The following is a 23,239-nucleotide window of genomic DNA, read 5'->3' on the forward strand; positions in this document are numbered from 1 at the left end:
TACAAAGTAGTATTTTGACTTCCATACAAAATACTAAATCACAATAACTGAGCTTATTCCTAGAAAGCAAGAAACGCAAAAAATGATTAAGATAATTGGTCAATGAGTACCCTTTTGGAAACTATATCAGGACACCATAGATAAAAAAATTTAGGAAGACAAATAGAAGTATTTCTGGAGCGTAATGGGCATTTTTAAAAATGGCATTATGAAAATTGCGTCCTTATATTAAGGTCACAGATAAAGGTGAAGATAAAATCTTACCCAGCATGCAGCGTCCGCCTCTTCATAGACGCTTGGTTCCTCGGAAAACTTGTAACACGCGCTCTGAAATAACACCCAACCCGAGGGGCATCCTGAAAAATTCAAAACATTTCTTAATTTTTACTCTTTTTTTTTTTCATAATAAAAATGACAGAACAAGGCTTTTAGGACTTGTGACGCATGGAGTGGAAAAACTATTCATATAAAGCAAATAGATACAAATTTATAATAAAATGTTACATATTGCTTACTCATCTACATTAGCTCAATAGGTAGAGCGTTGGACTGTGAATCTGGCCACCCGGGATCGATTCCCGGACGGCGCAGGTCACTTTCGTTGCGATTGATCATGAAATATTTTCGCACTGTACCATTGCTCTGATATGTATACTTGCGAAAGTGAATGCAACTAGTACTTGTAAACTGCTTGACAGCCTGCCCAGGAACTGTGTTCTAGTGAATTCAATTTGGCTTACTGCCGTGATCCGGAGCGAAAAGTACCAACACCAAAACACCACTTTTGTTTAATTCTCTTGAGTTATAGTTTTTTTTTTTGTTTTTTTTTTAATTTGCTTTATATACAATTTGTGTTTTCATCGCAGCTGCGTGTAAAAGGTATTTCCTTACATACAGCAGACATCTTGCCTTATTGTAGAAGATCGGTACTTTAGGCTATACAGACGTTGTTGTTGTTGTTTGGGTGTTTTTTGTTTGTCTAGGGGCTTTTTGTTTTGTTGTTTGTTTGTTTGTTGTTTTTTTTTATTTTTATTTTTTTAAACTATTTCCGGAGTGACATTGATTAGTCTGCTTACAGCTATAATGCTGGAAAGTGGCAAAGTCATTTTAAATTGTAAATGATACTTAAAAATGTAACCTGAAAAATATGAGAAAAAATATTATGTTGTCTTGATAACCATGATCATGTTAGTAAATGATGCACCAATCCAACTGCGTAGAAAGTTGTAAGAATATCTTATCGTACGACTTTCAATTACAATGTATATCATGTGCAAATTTATAGAAACTTGTCCGCGTTATTTGTTTGTTTGTGTTTTTTCCTTGAAGTGCATTATTTCAGGTTACATGGCGCATGGTAATTTCAGCTGACGCGATCATTCAAAATTACATGCGGGTGTTTAGTAACAGAGTAAGGAGCGCGTCATATTTTTCTAGGGGAGACAATTTAGGTCAATAACTGTATGTCAGCCTGCCCAGGAACAATGAGATTCTGAACGGTGCTCTGATGAATTTAAAGTGGCTTTCTGCCGTGATCCGGACGGTTCACTACAAAACACCCATCACATCAACCACCACCACGACAACAACATAATATCAATTATGACTGATACGTCATAGGTTTCTTCCCTTTATCATTCAGGCCTGATAGTTTAAGGATATAAAACTCATTTTATGGGCAGATAATTAAAAAAATAGGTTTTAAATCCTCACAAGATTTTTTCATCAATTCGTTTCCTTCATGTACTCTTATAGTATGCAAAGCTTAAAAAATGCCTGCGCTAGTTTTAATTTTCCTTATTTGCTTAGTAAAATTTTTCATAAGAAGACATTTACCTTATGGAAAAAAAACCTAACTTTCACAAAGCAATTCTTGTTATTGAATTTGTTCTTAATCTTGTTTATCCTTTTCCTTTGTTTCTGCTGTATTAATTAATATTTATTAGTATTTATTGTTTGCAAAACATATACATGTACATAAATTGATCAAATAATTGAGAGAAAAAAACAACAAAAAACACTTACATGTATACCTACCATAAGTTGAGATTTATATATTTCATTAAATAAAATGTGGTATTTAGATTTTAAAGCATGCGGCGTAAAAACGTCATATTTCGTAAAAGGGTGAAAGGGTGTCTTTTCAATCATAAAGAATGTAAAAAAACCGAAGTAATGTTTAAAAAAAACTGCAAAAACGAGGTCAATTCACAGCAGATCCCTGTTAGTTTTTAATTCAAAACAGAAAACCATCTTGAATATATTAGCCTATAAGCATGTCTCAAGACATTACTGAAACTATGTCCTATGTACACTTTTTAAGGCGGAAAAGGCAAACAAATATAATTTTGAGAACATATCATTTTCTCAATTTATTAATGAATGAATTATTTTAATTTTCACAAAGAATTCCAAACGCATTTAAACTTCCCCCAAGGTAATAATTTGAAATTATTCAAAATCTTAAAAACATTAAGTGTCCAAAACGTGTTAATTCAATAGTTGATAAGTTGATGTAAGTTTTTTTATTCTATAAGTTAAACATTTTTTTCCAATTTTAAGTTCAACACAAATAAAGAGGCAAACTAGTTTAAAACCAGTTTGTTTTATTTTCGGCTCATGTTACAGGTAAACAACTAGGGAAATATACCGCACTACTTTACCCAATATTCGCAATATAACTTCCCAAACGGTTCATGAAAAAATAGTACATGAAAATGTAAGACAATAGTGTTGTGACAAAGTATACCGATAATTTAACTTCCGTTTTGTAAATTAGTGTCCTTAAAGTACATTAGTTATTCAAGTTAAATTAGTACAATTTGACGCTACAGTATATTCAGTTTTCTTGTTGAAAAAAATATTCAAACTGTTACGGATTTGAGCTAAGAAAAGTAATATATGTTATTTTGGTTTTGGAGTGATATATGTGGATATATTACCTGTTAAGATTTTATATCACCCGAGCCGTCAGGCGAGGGTGATATTTTATCTTGGCAGGTAATATATCCACATATATCACTCCAAAACCAAAATAATAATTTTATTACCCTTCCCCTGCCGAGTTAAGAAGATTTTAAAATAAATCATTGCTACTTCAAATAAAACGTCGAAATAGGATTCCCTTTAGGGTACCCCTTCATCACTTCATGACGTCACATAAATACATGACGTATTTTCTTTCGAACCTAACCAATGTAAACAAGAGAAAAGGAGTAGTCTGTTGAACGCACTTTTATGGAATTAATATCAAGCTTTCTTAAGGTCATATTTGTTTTCAATACTGATGAGAATATGTATGATAACTTTATTTTGGTAAATATTTATCATTTGACAGTTAAAAAGTGCTTGTAAATCGGAATTTACATCGCGTAAAATCAAACCGTACGCGCATCGCCATAGCGCATGTTGTTTAGAACGTGGGGTAGTACCCAACGGGGAAATTTAGTGTGTATATTACCCGTCTGACTCGGTTATATCAATTTCTTTCGGGTGATCAATATCCAATCAAAAAGGCGGAAAAAATCTGGAAGGGTAATAGAAAAGTATATTCATTCTTTATTTACATATATTAATCCTGTATTTTTGTCTTATTCGTAAACATACTCTTTTTAAACATATAGTATGAAAATTCCCTATTTTTTTAGAAAATGAAGATAAAATTCAGTCAAAATAGTATTTTATTTTTGTCACACAGGCGCCTTCAAAACCACTTTGAGGATTTTTAAAAATGATAAAACTCTTGAAGGAATGCCTCAGGTTTTCCTGGTTTTATTCAGGCACAAATTCAAACGTGACCTGAATACCAACCACTCTCCCTCGGTGAATTTGCAAAATATATGTTCTCCTGTGAAAGATATTAAAAGTCCAAGGTCAAATTCGAACACAAAAAAGGTGAGAGCAGCAATTTTCTATGTCAGCGACCTAAACCACTCGGCCATGAACATTCTATCACTTCGGTGTATATTGTGAAAACATTTATAGGGTTTGCATGTAAGGTGATCATTAAATAAACGCAGGGGGCGCGAACATATTTTTAAAGCTCTAAAGTTTGTCGCAGTTTACATTTTTTTTGCGTTCTGCATAATTTTTTACATTTATTTACTCGGATTTTTTTAGTATTTCAAAGAGTAAATTTTGGCGTATGTAAAGTCATTGAGGTTTGAAAAAAAAATTATATCAATTTTACCAGACTTATATGCTTGTGTCATTTTATTACAATAAAGTAAAGTACTACTACAATGAGCCTCTGTTGCTTAGTGGTTAAGATCCCGGACTTCAAAGAAATTTACCTTACAGCCTTAAAGGGACTTTGGATTCTTGCACGTTGAAGTAGATACTATGCTAGAATAGAGGGCAGGGGACATATTCATATATGGCCCCGTCAAATTCATTAATAACACAGACATGGTATTTTGAATGTACTAAAAACTTTTGACGGTCTCCTTCATTATAATTCTTTTTGATTGTGTTTAGGAAATGATCAGTTCTTTTGGGTTTTTACCCGAAACTAAACTGGTATCTTTGCATGTATTTGTGACTCTCCAAATGGAGGTGAAAAAGTTAAAAATCATACAGTAGCATTGACAGATGGCGCCAAACAAGTAAGAACTTTTGGATAATTTTTGTTAAAAATCTTAACGTATGACCGGCCGTTTATTGGGCATTTTGAATGCCATTGACTGCACTGTGTGTTAGTTATATTTTTTAAGGAATCGGGTGAAATCTGGAATGTCCTGCACTTTTATGAAAAAAGTCCATATAAGTATATTTCAAGTCTGATTTTTGTTGGGGGTAATCAGTCTTTATAATTAGGAGCAATGCATGAAAATTAACATTTTCTTCAATGTCTATCATATATCCTTGAAAAATAAATGTTGAGCAACTGGTTATCTGCCTTTGTAACAGATTTTGAAATATTTGGAATTGCGTTTTTGGCCACACAGAACTTTTTCATTTTTAGGTACCTTGTCCCCTTATGGTATGTCAGCGGTTCTATTCAGATATCCGTTTGTTCCTGAAATAATACATTGCACAAAGTGACATGTGAGGTTTTCACCTACCAGTGACCTTCACAGTGTCTGCGTGGCTTAAAATCACAATAAAGGCACATTTACCGTCAGAAATGATTTTTGAATGCAATAACCAAAGGGGCACATATATTTTATATTGTTGTAATAATGGATTTACAACATTAAAAAGCTCATCACCTGCATAAAAAAGCGCTCAATGAAGTAGAGTGTGAAATATATTGGTAGGATATTTTTTAATAAAGTGGTATTTTTATTTGCATACAAGCTTTAAATAACTTAACTGTATCGTAACAAAAATCTTATTGAAAACTGTAACGAGACATAAAAATATTTTTTATATTTATTTATTATTTTTTTATTTTTTTAAATATCATTTATTTATTTATTTTTTTTTTGTAAAAAAATATAATATAAAAGTAGATTGACGCTTGAAGTGCCTTAACTAAAACATAATTATACGAACGTCCGAGATGGAGGTCGTGTAGTTGTCTTGAAATCTGAAAAACTATTTGAAATTAATTTTTCCCCTAAATTATGCACGATTTGACGATGTTTTTTTCCATGTGCCCAACACTTGACAATATGTATTAAAACATATCCATTTGACTAAAATCTTGCTATTTTATAACTATGTTTTGAACAAAACAAACATCATAGACTAAGGTTATAATAATTATGTAATAATAATTCTACAAAGTAACTAACCAAATTCAACGCATGGAGAAAGAAATTACAGAGAATGGCGATTTACATACAGCAAATCAAATGTGAATTCAATTTATTTTTTTTAAATCTTCAACGTATGGTTGGGTCAGTGAACTATGAAGATGTGTCAATTCTTATGCAGAAAAATATTATTGCAATGAATCACTTTTTTAAAAAGGATCTACTTGTGATTATGTTTTTTTATTTTGTTATTCACATTTGTACGTCAAATCGAGGAACAAAATCAATAGTTGTTCATTTTCTTTTCTCTCAAGATCTTGGGTCAATTATCATCATTACATGTAGTATTATCAATATAATTATTATGACTACTACTTCTACTTCTACTACTACTATTATTATTATTATTATTATAATTATCATATTATTATTATGATTATCATCATCATCATCATCATCATCATCATCATCATCATTATTATTATTATTATCATTATGAATTAATATTATTATTATTATAATTATTATTTATTATTATTATTATTATTATTATTATTATCATCATCATCATTTCTATTATTATTATCATATTAATTAATAAATTTAATGTATATCTCAAGATTCACTGCTATTTTTACGAAAATTTAAACAAGAGGGCTCTGAGTCGCTCAACAGAAACAACTGCTTTTCAGTGTTGGAAATTATTCATTGTTAATATTTTCTAATAGTAAATTTGAGCAAAGAATATCTTTAAACAATAATTTGAAGAAATGCCATGACCTGGGGCATTTACGGGGCCAATCAAATTTATATGAGCAAACTTGATAAAAGACTACCGAAGATTAGTAAGAATGCTACAGACAAAGTTTGGTGATCATCCATCAATTATTTCAGTAGGAGATGATGTTCAAAGGTTTTTCTATTTTTAGCTTTAGTGGCCCCTAAAAGGGGCCAATCAAATTAATATGAGCAAACTTGATAAAAGACTACATAAGAATGCTACAAACAAAATTTGGTGATCATCCATCCATTAGTTCTGTAGAAGAAGTTGTCTAAAGGTTTTTCTATTTTTAGCTCTAGAGACCCCTAAAAGGGACCAATCAAATTAATATGAGCATACTTGATAAAACACTCCCCAAGAATGCTACAGACAAAGTTTAGTTATCATCCATCTATTAGTTCTGTAGAAGATGTCTAAATAGTTTTCTATTTTTAGCCCTAAAGACCCCTAAAAGGGGCCAATCAATTTAATATGAGCAAACTTGATAACAGACTACCTAAGGATGCTCTAGACAAAGTTTGGTGATCATCTATCAATTAGTTCTGTAGTAGAAGATGTTTAAATGTTTTTTCTATTTTTAACTCTTTTTACCCCTAAAAGGGGCCAATTGAAATGACATGAGCAAATTTAAAAGTGACTGTCACAAGAATGCTACAGACAAAATTTGAAGTAAATCTGCCCAGCAGTTTCAGAGAAGAAGACGATTGTTGAAGCATGACGACGGACGACGGACGCCGGAGCATCCCCCTTTTGATACTCATAGCTCATCCTGAACCTTCGGTGTTTTAAAATAGTGAAACAATTTGTCAGAAAAGTCAAAATATATCTTACGCATAAAATGTGTTAGGATATGGTGTTACAACTGGTGAACATTTCCTATGTTGCAAATAACATACCTGGCATAATATGCATTGTAAAATACTCGAACTCTTTTCAATCTCTAAATACATATTATTCTGAAGAAATAAGATACAATAAATAAAATGGAATCGTTAAAAAATGTTAAGACTGGAAATGTTGCTGGCTTTATTTGACCGAGCTTATCCGTAAATGCAAACAACTGTCTACGCTCCCTAGCACCGGCTCAACCACAACTGAACATTTTGATATGATATGGAGTTTAATTTTGAATTAAGATTCATCAGAACAGAACAGAACAACACTTTATTAACTCTAGTTACATATAGCAACACAAGAGTGTACAATACATGGTATATCAATATATGATATAATAAGTGACATGGCAACGGAGCATCTGAAAAAAGGTACCATCGATATTTTTATTATTTGAACATCTTATTATTAAAAGAAGTTGGATTCGGGGGTAGATGTCCATACATGTTGAAGAATGTTTAACAATATTGGTCAATTTTGAAACAGATTATAGGTATAGAGGCGTGGGCGGATCGATGATGTTTGTAAATAAACTCACGCTATGTTGGTCACATGACCAACTGTGTAAAATTACACGTGTTTTGCCGATGGGGTAACATTTGTAAATAAAGTAGTAAGGTAATAGCTGATAAAAAGAGAAAATTACTGAAAAGAAATGGACGGAATGTGAATATATTGATTAATTCAGGTATCATCAGTTTTTCAATACCAATATATTCATTATAACAATATTGATAGTACCTTGCACAAATAATTAATTATACATGTACAACTGTTTGACAAAATAAAACCATTTTCACTGTATAGAATTTAACAATGTAGTTATAAATTTACATGTTTTTTTAAGTTGTATGACTGAATTACTTGTGAGTAGCTGCCTGAATTTTAAGATATTAGGTCTATTATAATAATACCTATTAATATATTTTTTACGTTCATCATCAAAAAAAGAGCATTGTAACAGATAGTGAAATTCGTCTGCTACGTCATTAGAATCACAGACTAAACATTTACGTTCATGTATTTCCTGACCAACCCATCGTCCTGTTTCAACAGGAAAACGATGGTTCCCTGTTCTAAATTTCAAAAGATTCAAGTATTCCTGTTTATTAAGTTTAAGAAGGTAATTTTCAAGTTTTATAGAGTCTTTAAATATAGAATAGTTTCGTCCTTTATTAGAATTGTTAAGAGATGAGTGCCAAATTTGCAGGTTTTGATCTAATAAAACTTGTTTTACAGTATTTTTAATGGTTTGGTTATTTATGTCTCCTTGCCTGAGCCATAAATCAAATCTGCCTACTTCGTTCAGAATTTCTTTTATCTTAAGTATCCATTTAGATTCAAAATTTGGTTTATTTTTCATATACTGGTATAGTTTAAAAGAAAGTTTATTTTGGTTTCCGGTGACGAGACTGTTCCAATAACTAATCATCCTACATTTTATAGTTAAATCAATAGGATGTCTGCCAGTTTCTGCATACAACATGTATAATGGTGTAGATTTTCTTAAATGTAATATTTTTCTTAAGAATTCACAATGAATTTTTTCGAGCATTGTTGAGCTTTCATATCCCCATACCTCAGCGGAGTACAGCAAAATAGGCAAGACTGTATGATCAAATAGCTTGAGAACGAGGTCAATTGGTAAAAAGAGATTGTAGGTTCTCTGATAAACTAAGTGTAATGCCTTTCTTGCTTGTTCGGCCAAGTGTTTCCTCATACTTAAAAAACTACCCGATTTAGTGAAATATGTCCCAAGGTACTTATATGAGTCTACTATCTCTAAAGGTGTATCACCAATTTTAAAATTAAAATTATTATCATTTCTTGACCCAATTACAAGAACTTTAGTTTTACTTATATTAATATTTAAATTCCAAATATTACAATATTGAACAAAATCATTAAGACATTCCTGTAATTTTACAGGATCTTCAGATATTAAGACCGTATCATCAGCATAAAGTAAAAGTAGTATTTTCAAGAACACGTCGAAATCATTATTTGTGTCAAAAAATTCTATACCATTATGACCCTTACTGTCTAAATATTGTTCTAGATCATTAAGAAATAATGCAAAAAGTACAGGTGAAAGATTTTCCCCTTGTCTAACTCCACAGTTACACTCGAAAAATGAAGAATATTTACCATTTTGATAAACACATGACTTAATATTCGAATACATATTTTTAACTATTCTAAAAAATTTACCATTTATATTATTGTCCATCATTTTTTTCCACAAGCCAACCCTCCAAACAGAGTCAAACGCTTTAGAGAAATCTATAAACAGACAGAATATTTTCTTTTTAGATTTTCGTAAAATCTCTTTAATTGAATTTAAAGTGAATATATGATCTATAGTGGAATAATGTTTGCGAAAGCCTGCTTGATTTTCTTTAAGTATTGAGTGCTCCTCAATAAATTGATTTAACCTGTTGTTTAATACTGAAGTAAATAATTTGCTTACACAACTTAATAAGGTTATAGGCCTGTAATTTTCTGGTAGGCGGGTATCACCCTTATTCTTATATATTGGTAAAATTGAACCAATAGACCATTGTGTCATCAATTCATTCATCAATAGATGTGTTCATGCGAGGACTATCTTATCTAATGGCAATAAACATTGAATCTGATATTATACTCAACGAAGATGTCTGGAACGCAATGCTGATTTCGTTACAACAATTACACAATATACAGATTTCAATATTTCATAGCACAAGAATCGATATTCCGCTCGTGACCTAATACACTTGGTATTTATTTTTACTAGGACATTCCTCTAACAAAGGTAAATTGAGGGCAGCATTTGTCCAAGTTAGACATTAACCTCAGGTAGTTTAAAGGTGGCAGTGTCCCAAATATTGGAAAAAAGCGTGTCTTGTTTGGTATTTCTTTCAAAATCCAAACGGTGTTCTCGGGGTAAATTTTATGTCATTTGAAATTTTGTGTCATTTAAAATGTTATGTTGTTTCGAAATCAGGAAAGGGTGGCGGATCGATTACGTTTTTATAAAATTAATACAAATACACATGTATAAGTGTTATTTACATGTAAAGATGAGACTTAAATAAATAATTAAATATTTCGAAATTAAGAACGGATGACAAATCAATTACGTTCTAATTTATATATTGTTTTTTTTTTTTAAATTTTTTTTTTTTAACTTTTCCCCTTTTAACCAGATGAGTTTTTGTTGATTGTCTGAATTTAACGCCAGTTTAACACATGTTTGAGTCATATCTCGACCGTTGACGGTTTTTTTCCCTGGTTAACTAGCAAGTAATTGCCGTTTTCTCCGCAAGTTATTGACAACTTCTCTCATTTGAGACAATTGACCACAAGATACAATGATTGATATGAGTTTCATATATCAAATATGAAAAGAATGTCTTGACTGGTTCTTTTCAGGTAATTACACATTATCTTACTACTATTATAATACTAAAATAAATCTTACAAAGGTAATGTTGAAATATTCGATCAATTATTATTCTTTACTTTTCTTCATGAAATGAATTAAGAAAAATGTTTTATTACCTATTGAGAAGAATTGTCCTTGAATTCCATAAAATATTCCACAGAGAAAAACCAATAAATATGATATATATTTAACTTTCCTCATATTTCAATCATATTTATTTAGATTTAAAGTTTAAACACAAAATAAAACATTTTAATGAAGACACAGTCACGTGAGGAAGAGCTATAATCTTTTACAAAAAATGTTTAAACCAATGCACGCAACGCGGTATTTTCGCCGCCAATGAACCGTCACGTTTCGGGTTGAATACAATCTATTTGAATGGCGGCACTACCCGTGAATGTTTAATGTCAAAGATGCGGGTTATTTGAAATTGATACTCTCTCACAACACGGTCAAGCAACTTTGCAGGGTTTTCATAATCAATAAAACGTACTATAAACTGCATTTTATTAAAATGAATTAACAGTACGGATGTATGTATGGTTATATGAGACGCTTTAAACATTTAACACACATGCAAAGTAGTTAGTACATGCTTTGTCATACTATGGAAATACACCTACATTGTTTACGTCTGAAATTTCAAGGTCAAATTTAATGCCAAATGCGGGTATTGACACATGCGCAGTTCGTTCAACGGTTAAAAATAGTAACAGCACATTCAATATCGTCCTCTGTCTATACCCAAGAAATTTTCACGATCAATGGGGGTAACGCGTGACGCCGTGTATATTTCGTCAAGTTGCAAACCCTTCAATATGATGAATATGGGCTAGGTGGGAAGGGATGGGGGTGTGGTGAACCCCATATGGCTCTTAAAATTGAGCATCGGCAAATAATACATGTGAATTTCCGCTGATCCAGATGTGAACAATAAAACCATACGTGACAGAGAAAATAGGTCAACCACAGGGCAAGCTTTCAACTTTTTAAACACATAACATTATATAAAATTTAAAGTTTTTGTTAAAGAAAATCGACATGTAATTCTATTCTCCTGACTTTCCTCTTTCTTATCCCATTTTGTTCCCGATTTTTATGCAGTCTTCGTCGAAATATTCTTCCCGTCGTGGGTTCTGGTGTGTCCAAATCATGCAATGCGTGTTTACTTCCTAATCATGAGATTCTGTACTATCTAGAAACTTCTCTAAACGTAAAACTATTTACCCACAACTTTGTTGATTTTTATTACCTATTGAGCACTTAATAAATATGACCTATTGCCAAACGCTAGAAATTTAAAAAAAACTTCCAAATATTACTTGTTGAATATCCGGGGGTGAGGGACGGTGGGGGATGCGAAATGGAGAGTATTGCTATAACTTACGGCTCTTTTCATAAAATAAAATTAATAAAAAAAATACACGTTAACCTCTTTAGATACATTTGAGTTTATTGACCTAACTTTTGTATGTACCCAAGCAGTTATGACGCCAAATGACGCTAAAATTACATTAAGGCATGAGCATTTATGCTATTTGCGTTAATCGCCAAGGGAGACGATCGGTCCCATGTTTGTGAATTTTTATTTGTATTGAAAAAAGAACAATCGTTGACAAGCGTTAATCATATCATTTCGAGGGCAATACATATAACAATTATGCATCTTTATGGATACTTTTCATGGATTTTAAACGCGTTTGTGTGTGTTTTTTTTAAAGAGGCACTACTGATAGATTAACAATCTAACAATTTGTAAATTTGTAGTAAAGTTGCCCTTATGTATACAGCACTCCAGGGGGAGTAACTTCAGTTAAATTTTTAGACAGATGTTTCTTACGTACACGAGAAGTTGTGCTTCTGCATGATTTTATCTGTTCTTAAATCTATACATTTGCTTAAGAAATAAACCTGTAAAATTTGTAAATACATGCATATGTATTCATAAAAATAAAGCGGATAATTTAATATAATTTTTATTAAAAAATAATTTCATAACGGCACATGATTTCATAATATCATTAATGATAAAAGCTGGATTCATAATACATGGATATAATGCAAAAATAAGCATAAATCTCTAAAAATAATATGCATGAATATTTCTAATATCAAGCTTGAATATATCTCTAAAAAATGAGGAGACTTGAACGAAATAACCCATGAACAAATAATATTAAGCACATCTGAAATAAAAAATATATATGCCATTTTAACAGAGATTCTTACAAATGAGGTCATTAACTTTAAACATAAATGCATGGTCAAAATATTCATATTAATGAACATTTAACAAACATGTAATTTTTCTGGTCAGTTAAAATTTTAGAAGGGAAAAATATGACAAAAAGTACATGTATAAAATAATAATGAAAAAATAGTATAAGAATTTTAATCGGGTAAAATTGGATTTCTTATGAGTAAGTATATTATTACCGTAATACAAGGGAAAACGGTGTACATGTAAATATAAATCTTTTCCTCTGGTATAACTGAGACATCACGTATAAGCTAAAACCAGTTTTCTTAGAGAACCGAAAGCTACATTCAAGTAATTACGACCTATGCCAAAAACAGGATACCTTTCTAAACGTATTTTTAATATTTATGATATGTATAATTCGTCACCTTAAAGAGTTTCAAGAGTTTTTTTTTTCCAGAATACATCCGGGCAATATGTCCACGTAAAACACAGAAGCATATTATATATACATTACATATATATTCTATTCAATTCTGTTCAGTCTGTATCCTGTGTTGGCATATCCTGTGAAATAAATTTTATTCATAGTGGCATAAAAAGCGCGTGACTTCAAATTGCAGAATATTTTCAAGGAAATCGTGCTAAATATAGTACATCCGTTCTTCCTCACTGGACAGAAATAATTGTTGAGGTCGAATGATGTGAAAGACAGAATAACTTTATGAACACATTACTAAATATTACATCACTGCGAGTAACCGATGCCTAAACCACGTGCCAATATGATAGTCGGTCCATATTTTATTTTCTTCCATTACTTTTAAAAATCTTCATAATTTTTAATCGAATAGATTGTATAGAGCTCTCTCATCCTAGTGAATAACATATACATATAGAAAAGTGAAGAACTTTTTTCCAGACACGTTCTTTTTATGGATTTTTCACTAGAATAAGCGGCTCCACAATTTATTCTATAAAAATATTGGAACATCAAAACACATGTATTATGGCAAAACCTAAAACCTGAACTGTCTTTTGTATTGGTTATCTACCCCACGCACATCACAAAAAGTCACGTGGTATGTCACCTTGGTGTAAGCTGTCTTACAACAGACAACAAAGACATTAACATAATTATTTCCCTGAGCTTAAAATAAAAGTACTAGAAACAATACAAAAAGTATCCTTTGCAACAGCGTCCCAGCCCTTACAACGTCACTTCCGCAGGTGCGTGAATATTCGTCCGAGAAACATATTTCGGATGTGGTTGGGTCGAATGGAATATTAAGCGATCGTGTATTTCCACCTGAGAAAAAACAAATAACAATTTGATTAACATGTTACCTTAATATTCATGGTATTCTTAATAAATGGATACAGAAAATATTAATTTGATAGGTTGTCTAATTGAAAATGAGTACATGTAGTTTAAATATAAAACAAAAGGTTTAAATCATTTGTTATTATTTGTCAAGAAATATATTTCCATAACATTGTTTAAGTCCTCTATGATTAAAGGTATCTTTCGTGTAATCTTTGTATGGCATATTCGTATATCAGTGTAACCTACATGTATGTATTCATACCCATTGAAACACTTTAATATCTTATCCTTAGAAAATGAACAGTTGCTATAATAACCTATATATCTACCAAAGAAAATGGTATCTTTAGCTTACAATTATAATGCAGAATTATAATAGCATTCAACTAAAAATGCTTAAAATGAAGCAGAAAAAAAGAAGAAAAAAGATTCAAACCTTTAACCGTGAAATAAACGGCCTCACTGAGACTGCCGTCCCCTGCGCTACTGAAACCAAGTATCCGGATGACGTAGACTCTGCCTTGTTGTAAACCGGACACAACCGCTTCGTCTACTTTTTCTACCAACGTATCTTTAGCTGTCCGTATATCTTCTTGTATCTTCCATACACGTAACTTTAATGTAAAACACAAAACTTTAATGTGAAGCACATATTTATTACATCTTACATGCATCTAAAATGTATGACACGTGGAACTCATTGTCTTGACATTATACATGTATTACATTAATGTAAAACGCAAGGAACACGTAATTTTAATGTAAATCACGTGACGTTGTTGTTTAACATGAACGTAAAATGCTATTGTATTGTGATATATACACTTTTATGCAAAAAGTATGTACAAATATTCACATACTTTGTAACCCTGTAACGATTCCTCCCCCGGGTGATTCAGAACCCCTCTCCACTTCACTATAACACTATGTGCATCTCTATGATAAACTGCTATGTGCGTAGGATGATCACGTAGAGCTGAAATTCAAATTAAAACCGGAAATGACATAATTATGCATGTTTGTCAATGACGACGGTAGTGAGTACAGTAAGTTAATATGGGTTAAAGAGGAAAACAAATTTAATATGTTTAGAAATACAGAAATTCAGTCTAGATTAAAATACATTACTGGCATGCGAGCAGTTCCCGTACAAAAATCATAGTTACTTAAACATTATTTTTTATTGCGCTCACTCACCAAAATTTGAATGTTACACATCAATATTCGGCTCGGCACACAAATCATGGAAATTCCATCATGTTCTAAACATAGAATAACCCTTACTTATGAGGCCTCATATGGGGTACCGAAATTATCCATTATTTTGTATGAAGAGAAGTAGGTTCCCGTACATAAAATCTAACCCATTATAAATTATACAATTTTATTATATCGGACCTATTTTTCATTTACAATTGTTGAACAGACCCATTATCTAAGAGATAAATAGATGTAATCAGGAAATAGAACGTAGACTAAACGCGGGTATCTATTACCCGGTACCGTTACCCCAACGCATTCACATGCAATAGCATGCTTGTATGCATGATATTTTACGCATCAAAGGCATAAAATTATTTTATATTGTAATATTGGTCAAAATTCTGATAATTAAACAAGTTTTCATCACATTGCCTACTTATTTGTAAACAGGTGGTATTAGTGGAAAACCCCTTTAACAAGCCTCACGTGTAAGTATTTTTGCGCATGCGCGCAATGACGGAATCCCCCAGAGAAAACAAGGTCACGTTTTGACGACGCACAGGTGAAAGTGATTTAAAATGAGACTTTTTATACGAACTGCCAAACTGACACTTAGATTTTGTCTCGTTTATGTATCTGCTTGATTTGAAATGAATTTTTGAAGAATGCAGGTAAAAATCGAGCGTTTAAATGAAAAATACGGGTACTGCTTCTGTACGGGAACTGCTCGCATGCCAGTATATTTACAGAATCATATATACACGAACTGTTTATTTCGTGTTAAGGCTGGAACATTGACATTTTAATAATAATCATTGTTTTGCATTAATATATATATTTGTCTACAGTACATCTGTTAACTCATATAATTAATGCATACAGCTGTAGAATAATTCTAAAAACAGGCCCTGCTGTGATATACATGTAGTTACATAATTCTAAAAATAGAATTCTTAAATTCTAAAAATAGACTGAGATGACTCACGGGCATTATAGGTCTCGGAAAGTCTCCACTCTCCCTTTGGTCCGAAACCGGCACCATTGAAAACTTGAATTCTTGAAAAGTAGTTCGTGTTGGCCATTAAGCCAATAAGTTGACAGTGATCCGTCTGTCCGTACACATCTTTTGTTTGCATACCCACGGCTACCGGATCTGGCTCCTTCGTGAACGGGTCGCTCTCATCAAGTTTTGGATAGTAATATACCTTATAACACGAAAAAATGAACTTTATATCTAATATTTATATGTGTTAAAGAAAATTATTATTTATCGGTATTAATGATATTTTGACTCAGGAATTAATCATATTCATTTTAAAGAAAATCGATATAAAAAAATAAATTACTAACCTGGTAAAAATGAGGGTAAGTTAAAGGTATCTAAAGACTAACGGTCCAAAATTGTCACACTAAGTACAATCGATGTGTACTTCCAGATGACCAAAAATATTTCAAGAATATTTTTTTCTGGCATTTCTTTTCATTTTTCACCTTTATCATTGCAAAATATTCTAAACATCACATATTCAATTTATTGTATTTTCATAATACAAATATGAATTTGATAGCGACTTTTGAAATTGATTCAAATGTTAAGACTGTCATAATTTGACATCAGTTAAAAGTTTGACATGACATGGTAAGCTGGAAGAAGTTATAAGCCTATTTAATGGAGAAATAAATATAATGTTAGATTACGAACCAAAAGAACGCAATGGACTTTATTGTAAAAAGAAGGAGTAATCTACCGGATATGACGTAAGTTAATTCTTACCCGGTACCCGGCCACACGACCTTTAATGGCCTCTCTTGTATCCGGCACAACCGCCCATGACACAATCACACTCGTTGCATTATATTGATCCGGATTCGCGGATATTGGAACTATATTTGGCACTTAAATAAAGAAATATTTGAAAAAAAAAAGTTATTTGTTAATATAAATTTTATGCAGCTGCGAAAGATGACTTATTAATAAGCGTGACACAATATCTAATTGCAACTTCTACATTTTCTTTATATTTCTTAATATTATATCAAAGTTACAAAATTATTATGTATGAAGCAACAAAAAAATTGCCATGATGTATTGTCAAAGTATACACAGTGGTGTTTGCGACAAACTACAGCAAATATGATGATCTACCCCCCCCCCCCCCCGTCAAAAAAAGAAGAAAAAAAGTTCATGCTTATAGAGCGTTTTCAAAACCCCAAAAACGTGATTAACGTGCATATTTTATTCAACGAGTGTTCATAATCACGTCGCAATATCTACTTGATGATAAGTCTGTTTCTATACGGTGTTGTTCATAATTTATTTACAACAGAAACGCTTCGATTTGAAAAATTATAAAGATGCATTCTACCATTAAGTAGATTAGATTTAATCTTAAATCTTAACTTTAATGTGCGGTAACATTTACACATAAAATTTAAAATTGGTCCCATCTAAATTTAATACATTTATTTAATACATTTCAAACATTTAACAAATCTTATATATTTATTTCTGTACTTTAAGTGTATAAACCGACCGTGCGATCAATTAACTTAATGCACTTGTATGAGCTCAAATCCAAATAAAATATATTATATATGTGTTTTTTTCTTACTTATTTATTTATTTCTTAAGAACTTACTTCCCTCCGCAGAGTATATGATGACCTCGGATGAGTTCGGGCCATGTCCGTTAATGTTGTAAGCCCCGACTTTAACCTTGTACTGGAGGTAATAATTCTCGCTTCCCACAGTAACAACGTATTTACCGTCCTCAAGTGCCAACTTATTTTTTCCATCCTCCTGAAAATTAATAACATAAATCATAAAGGTGTGTTTTTTAAACTTGTTGCAACATCTGAAACACGTAATTAGCGTAATAAAACGGTCGTTCCCCGTTCATTTTAAATTTAGCATTCCAGTATTTGCCGAAATACAAAATACTTCATAAATATGTAAAATGGTAACTTTTTTTCTGACGTGGCACTCTTTTTGATATCTGACATCAAGACAAATTAAAAACAAAACAATACAACGTGTCTCACCTTACGCCAGTCTGTGGCGTCGTCAAGCTTCTTCCAGTATATATAGTACGCCAGATTAGGTCCACAGTGTTCCGACGGATCCAATATCTAAAATAGGGGAGATCTAACTATACAAAATGTCCAAATGGTTTATCCAATCTAGGACCTTTGTTTAAGTAATTGTTCTGTAACAATTTTATTTGAAATAAATATTAAAAGACAAAAAAAAAAAACATTTTTTTTCCTGAAAAGTGGGTTTTAATTTATTTTTTTAACCCTACATTCCTATGGAAAGTCAAAGTATATAAAATTTTTTTTAAAAAAGGGGGGCCAAAAAGCCCTTAAGGGGAGAAAATGTTTAAAGCTCGAGGTTTAACATTAAATGAAAATTTCAAACCCCCCAAAGATGGGTTTGAGTGCCGACCCTTAAACCCCCACCTCCCCCCCACTTTCAGGGGCGGGTTAAAACGAAGGTGCCGGCGTTTCTTTTTCCCCGTAAATTTTTCAAAACCAAAATTGCTTTAAAATTAAAAAGAAAAATTTTTAATTTCACCTCATTAAAATTTAAAAAATGCTAAATCATTTACTTGTAAAATGTTTTTATAAAAATTTATACAAAAAATATACCAAAATTTTTACTAATATTTATTACAAAATTTTTTTTACCGGGGCAAAGAAAAAAGAATTGAAAGCTTTATTTGTTGCTGATCGATTTTGCCCTTGAAATAATTGTTATTAAATTTCACATTTATGTAGTATGGCAATTTATAAGCATAATTTTATTAAAACAGTCAACAGAAAGACCAAATCTGATAGAATTATATTAAACATGAGATTAATAGATAAATTTGCAAGTAATATGTAAGATATAAAATTATTTTCAGATATGGTCTTCTCATGCATAAAATTTGGGATGTACTATGTAAAATTTTAGGATTGAAATACTAACGCAGTAAAACAACGTGAACCATAGTATGAAAATGTACGGTAATACAGGGCGTCCTTTACTGTTCACTGATGGCGGACGTCTGTAGTCTGAAAACCCAAATAAGCAAAAAAACGATATATTTAAAAACAAAACCCCATATCTTTAAAAGAAAAAAATTTTCTAATTTTTTTTGAAATTTTTAAAAAAGTGGAACCCCCCAAATTTAAAAAAAACAAAAGAAATTAAAATGGATGGTTTTTCTGGCTCCTTGCCTCGCCCCGGGAACAGGGATGGCTCGAAAATTTTGAACCTGAAGCCTTGTTTGGTATAAGGTTTTGGGACGTGAAGCTGTTGATGGGGGCCCTTGTCCTCTTCCTTAGCCTGTTTTTCCCAAAATTCCGGACGTCAAAATTGGGAAAATTGTTTACTGTTGAAACCCGGGGATGACGGAAACTTTTTAAATAAACTTATTAGTATAATTATGTATTAAATAAATCTGAAGAGAAGAATGATTATATTACATAATTATATCTTATTCATCTTTCTTTATGATTATGCTTAATACCGTTTTTCTGTGACAGACATTTAAAATAATAACTAACAAAGTTTTCATTATAAACGTAGAAACAAGCTATAAAACTTAAACCTAAAGTTTAATCGACGATGTTAATGTACAATGTATAAGTTTTTAGTATAAGTAAAATATCATTAAATTGTGCAAATTTTTCTCACCTGAGGCAACTGTTGTCCACACGCCAGGGTGAAAATTGGTTTCAGCCTCAATATCATAGCTTGTGATAGACCCGCCGTGACCCATCTCTGACGTCATAGACCAAATCAGCATCACAGACTGTGTAGTGACAGACTCCTTGTCCACGTACACACCGGCTGGTGCCACAGGTGGCCCTGAATTGTATACGATGCCAGATTAATAAACTGCATGAACATTTAATTGCAAAAGTAGGCTTTCATCAGTGCAAAGATTTATACCATTATTGATATTTTAAAGAGAGGGTGGCTGTGTGATTAAATTATCCGGCTTCCAACCGTGGAATTGCGTGTTCAAGCATTTATCGTTTAAGGACCATTTTGATTCATATGACACTAGAACTTACACAGTTAAGTGCTTAGATAGATCAACATGGATCTTTTTTCTAAATCAGCTATAGTTAAAAACCTTGACAAAGTAATACTCATCATAAAATGAATTTTATTTTTTTGCTTGTGGACCTAAAATTAACTTTATGATGTCGGGGTAATTTCTCGTCCATTCAAAGATATATCCCAAGAACATTAAGTCGAGATTAAACTCATTGTCCCAGTGAACACCTACCTTTAACTTCTAGGAACGCGGACACTCGCACCGTCTGCATGGTAGTACGTGCTTCACATTCATATTTTCCTGCGTTTTTATACTGGGCGTTTGTAATATATAACCCATTCAGATCATTCTGCTTTCCCTGTAATACGTAAATTATTAAATTAAACTTTTCTTTATAACAAGTTTGTTATTATTCAAGCTTGAATGTGTTATCAAAATATTATATCTATATGGTATCACAGGCACATACAGTAATATAGTCATTCCGGCACTTGCGTTGTATAATACTTTTTCACGAAACTTATGTAATATGTAAAACAAGCTAAAATTGAAATGAAAATAGCTCTAAAGACGTTTTTAAAATGAATTATCGATAATGTTTCCATAAATAACATAACATGTTTACGTGTTCATGATTTAAAAGAAAAACTCATCGGGGTTAGATGCATTTGCAAAAGGCGGTTAAGTCTTTATTTGTATATTGAATAACTTTTATGTTATATACAATATACAACATGTTTCTTCATGTTAAGCATAAATTCTTAAACGATATTTCAAAAAAGAAGAAAAAAAAAAGAAAACTTGTTAATTTACATTCACATATTCTGGTGATAAATTGTAATCTATGACCCGTCCATTAAAATTCCACACGTAGGTCAAGTCATAAGAACTGCCGTATGCTGCTTGACAATACATGAACGCTGTTCTATTCACCTCCACCGTAGCACCGGTTGGTGGCCGAGTTATTGTTAAACCGTCTGCCAAATAAATAAATAAACATATGTGTTTTAACAGTCCTTCAGTCAAAAACGTGGTTATTTCTTTGCAAATTTAATTGTAAAATAACATGTAAAGAACTGTCAAATCTATTTGTTTCACCATTAGATTGATTACAACTTTATAAATTGATGTACGTAACACATAATTGGTTCATGTTTTTGAATATGCGAGGTTAATAGTCTGCATTAAAATCAATTTGTTTACATACAAAAGTTTGCTATAAATTGCATATAATATAATTATGGCATTACGTCAATATCATCTTTTTATTTGAAGCTTTTCTGTTGTTGACGAAATACTGTTATTGAAATTTATGATATTCAATTTATTCCTACCCATGATATTTAATTGAGTAGAATTGACGGCTGTGCCAAGGCCGTTCGTCCCTTTACATGTATAAAAGCCTCGATCTGAATACTCGACGCTTGTAAACACCAATCCGTAATCTAGATTCATACCAATCCGACCATTCAGATCACCTGGTACCAAGTTAAGATTGGCATTGTTTTTCAACCATTCAACCTGTTATAAAAATGATACAAATACATTTATATAAAACAGTAAAAAAGACAATATTTATAATGTTTGGGTAGTAATCGAACAAACAGCATCGAACATAACTTGTCAACATTCTTTACCCTGTGTACTTGTTCTTCTATTTTATTCTTCTATTCCGTGTCATTTTTTATGCATGCACTCCACTAGCATGTCTCCTCTTCTGGGAAAATATTTCAAAATGAAGGTCTTATTTTCACTTAAAAAATGTAAAAACCCTACCGGTTTTGAGCGTTTAATTCTTTTAGTTAATTGGTAAATATATGAGGAGTATTTTCATGAGTGGTGACAGTTTTTCTCTCTAATAAATCGTATTCTGTTTCAGACATACCAGACGTTTACTCTCTTAGAATATCAACAATTCCTTTGACCACTAAAACTCTTAATATACTGTAACAATAAAGCATTAGCCTGAATACATTTTATCAGAAAGAAATCACCAAATATTTTTTTATCAGATAAACAGAACGTAAAAATATTTTAGAGTTGTTTCCCTTTACCTGTGGTAGTGGTGCGCCCTCTATGTCACATGGAATCGTGATATTTCCGCCCAGTGGAGCCAGCATTGTTTGACGCATCGGAAAGCGATGGAAGTTTGGTGCGAAAGCTGTAAAGTCGAAAGAAAATATATTAATACAAAAATTCAGTTATCTTCATCTCGGCCTAAAATACATAATTAAGATGAAGAAAATAAATGTCGCCAATTCAACTTGGTCAGTTGGAAAAATACTGAAACTAAAAATCTCACATTACGTATTTTAATAGCGTCATCGATTCTTTTAATTGTTTATGCTAATATAAGGGTAGTATGAGACTTAACTGTTTTACTTACATAGAACCTTCAGCTGCCCGGTGCTAAAAGTAGTTCCGTGCTGATTTGTCGCTGCGCATTGATACATCCCTTCATCGCGTTCTTTCACAACGCTTACAATGGTAAGAACGTTGCCACGTACCTGATCTTCCTGGTTTTTCCTCGAAAAGACCCCCTTTTTTACCAGCATAATGGCTTGCCTGGAAACCCCTTACTTTCCATTTTAAAAATTGTCACCCGGGTGGGGCAAAGGGGGCTTATCGGATGGGAAATAGGTTTTGCTAAAA

General features: G+C 31.9%; 2 protein-coding genes across 2 annotated transcripts in view; both read right to left on the bottom strand.

Annotated features, from left to right (window-relative positions):
* The window catches only part of LOC132729981 (contactin-3-like), a 47,039-nt gene extending 35,794 nt beyond the window's left edge, over nt 1-11,245 (bottom strand). Inside the window, exons 1-2 of the mRNA XM_060715817.1 lie at nt 10,921-11,245; nt 265-356 (exon numbers count right to left, since the gene is read on the bottom strand). Of these exons, the coding sequence (XP_060571800.1) occupies nt 265-356; nt 10,921-11,005 (177 nt within the window). The 5' untranslated portion in view covers nt 11,006-11,245. The remainder of the gene's footprint in view (nt 1-264; nt 357-10,920) is intronic.
* Nucleotides 11,246-14,018: 2,773 nt separating this feature from the next.
* Nucleotides 14,019-23,142, bottom strand: LOC132729978 (contactin-like). The gene is made up of 14 exons (XM_060715815.1): nt 22,974-23,142; nt 22,642-22,748; nt 21,922-22,108; nt 21,401-21,564; nt 20,819-20,945; nt 20,218-20,391; nt 19,507-19,592; nt 18,579-18,665; nt 18,177-18,336; nt 17,312-17,433; nt 16,523-16,742; nt 15,195-15,310; nt 14,771-14,948; nt 14,019-14,316 (listed from the first exon to the last, which is right to left on the bottom strand). Exons 1-14 carry the CDS (start codon nt 23,140-23,142, stop codon nt 14,159-14,161), a joined length of 2,055 nt encoding a protein of 684 aa, XP_060571798.1. The 3' UTR covers nt 14,019-14,158.
* Between the last annotated feature and the right edge of the window lie 97 nt (nt 23,143-23,239).

The sequence above is a fragment of the Ruditapes philippinarum genome, unplaced genomic scaffold, assembly GCF_026571515.1.
Source record: "Ruditapes philippinarum isolate M1 unplaced genomic scaffold, ASM2657151v2 ctg2533_1_1_1_1, whole genome shotgun sequence".
NCBI lineage: Eukaryota > Metazoa > Mollusca > Bivalvia > Venerida > Veneridae > Ruditapes > Ruditapes philippinarum.

Coding starts and splice junctions, on each gene's coding strand:
- LOC132729978 (XM_060715815.1), bottom strand. CDS start 23,142: ATGCTGGTAAAAAAGGGGGTCTTTTCGAGGAAAAACCAGGAAGATCAG. Junction 18,666..19,506: donor GGTTCACGTTGTTTTACTGC/GTTAGTATTTCA, acceptor CCCCTATTTTAG/ATATTGGATCCGTCGGAACA. Junction 17,434..18,176: donor CATATACTCTGCGGAGGGAA/GTAAGTTCTTAA, acceptor TCTTTATTTAAG/TGCCAAATATAGTTCCAATA.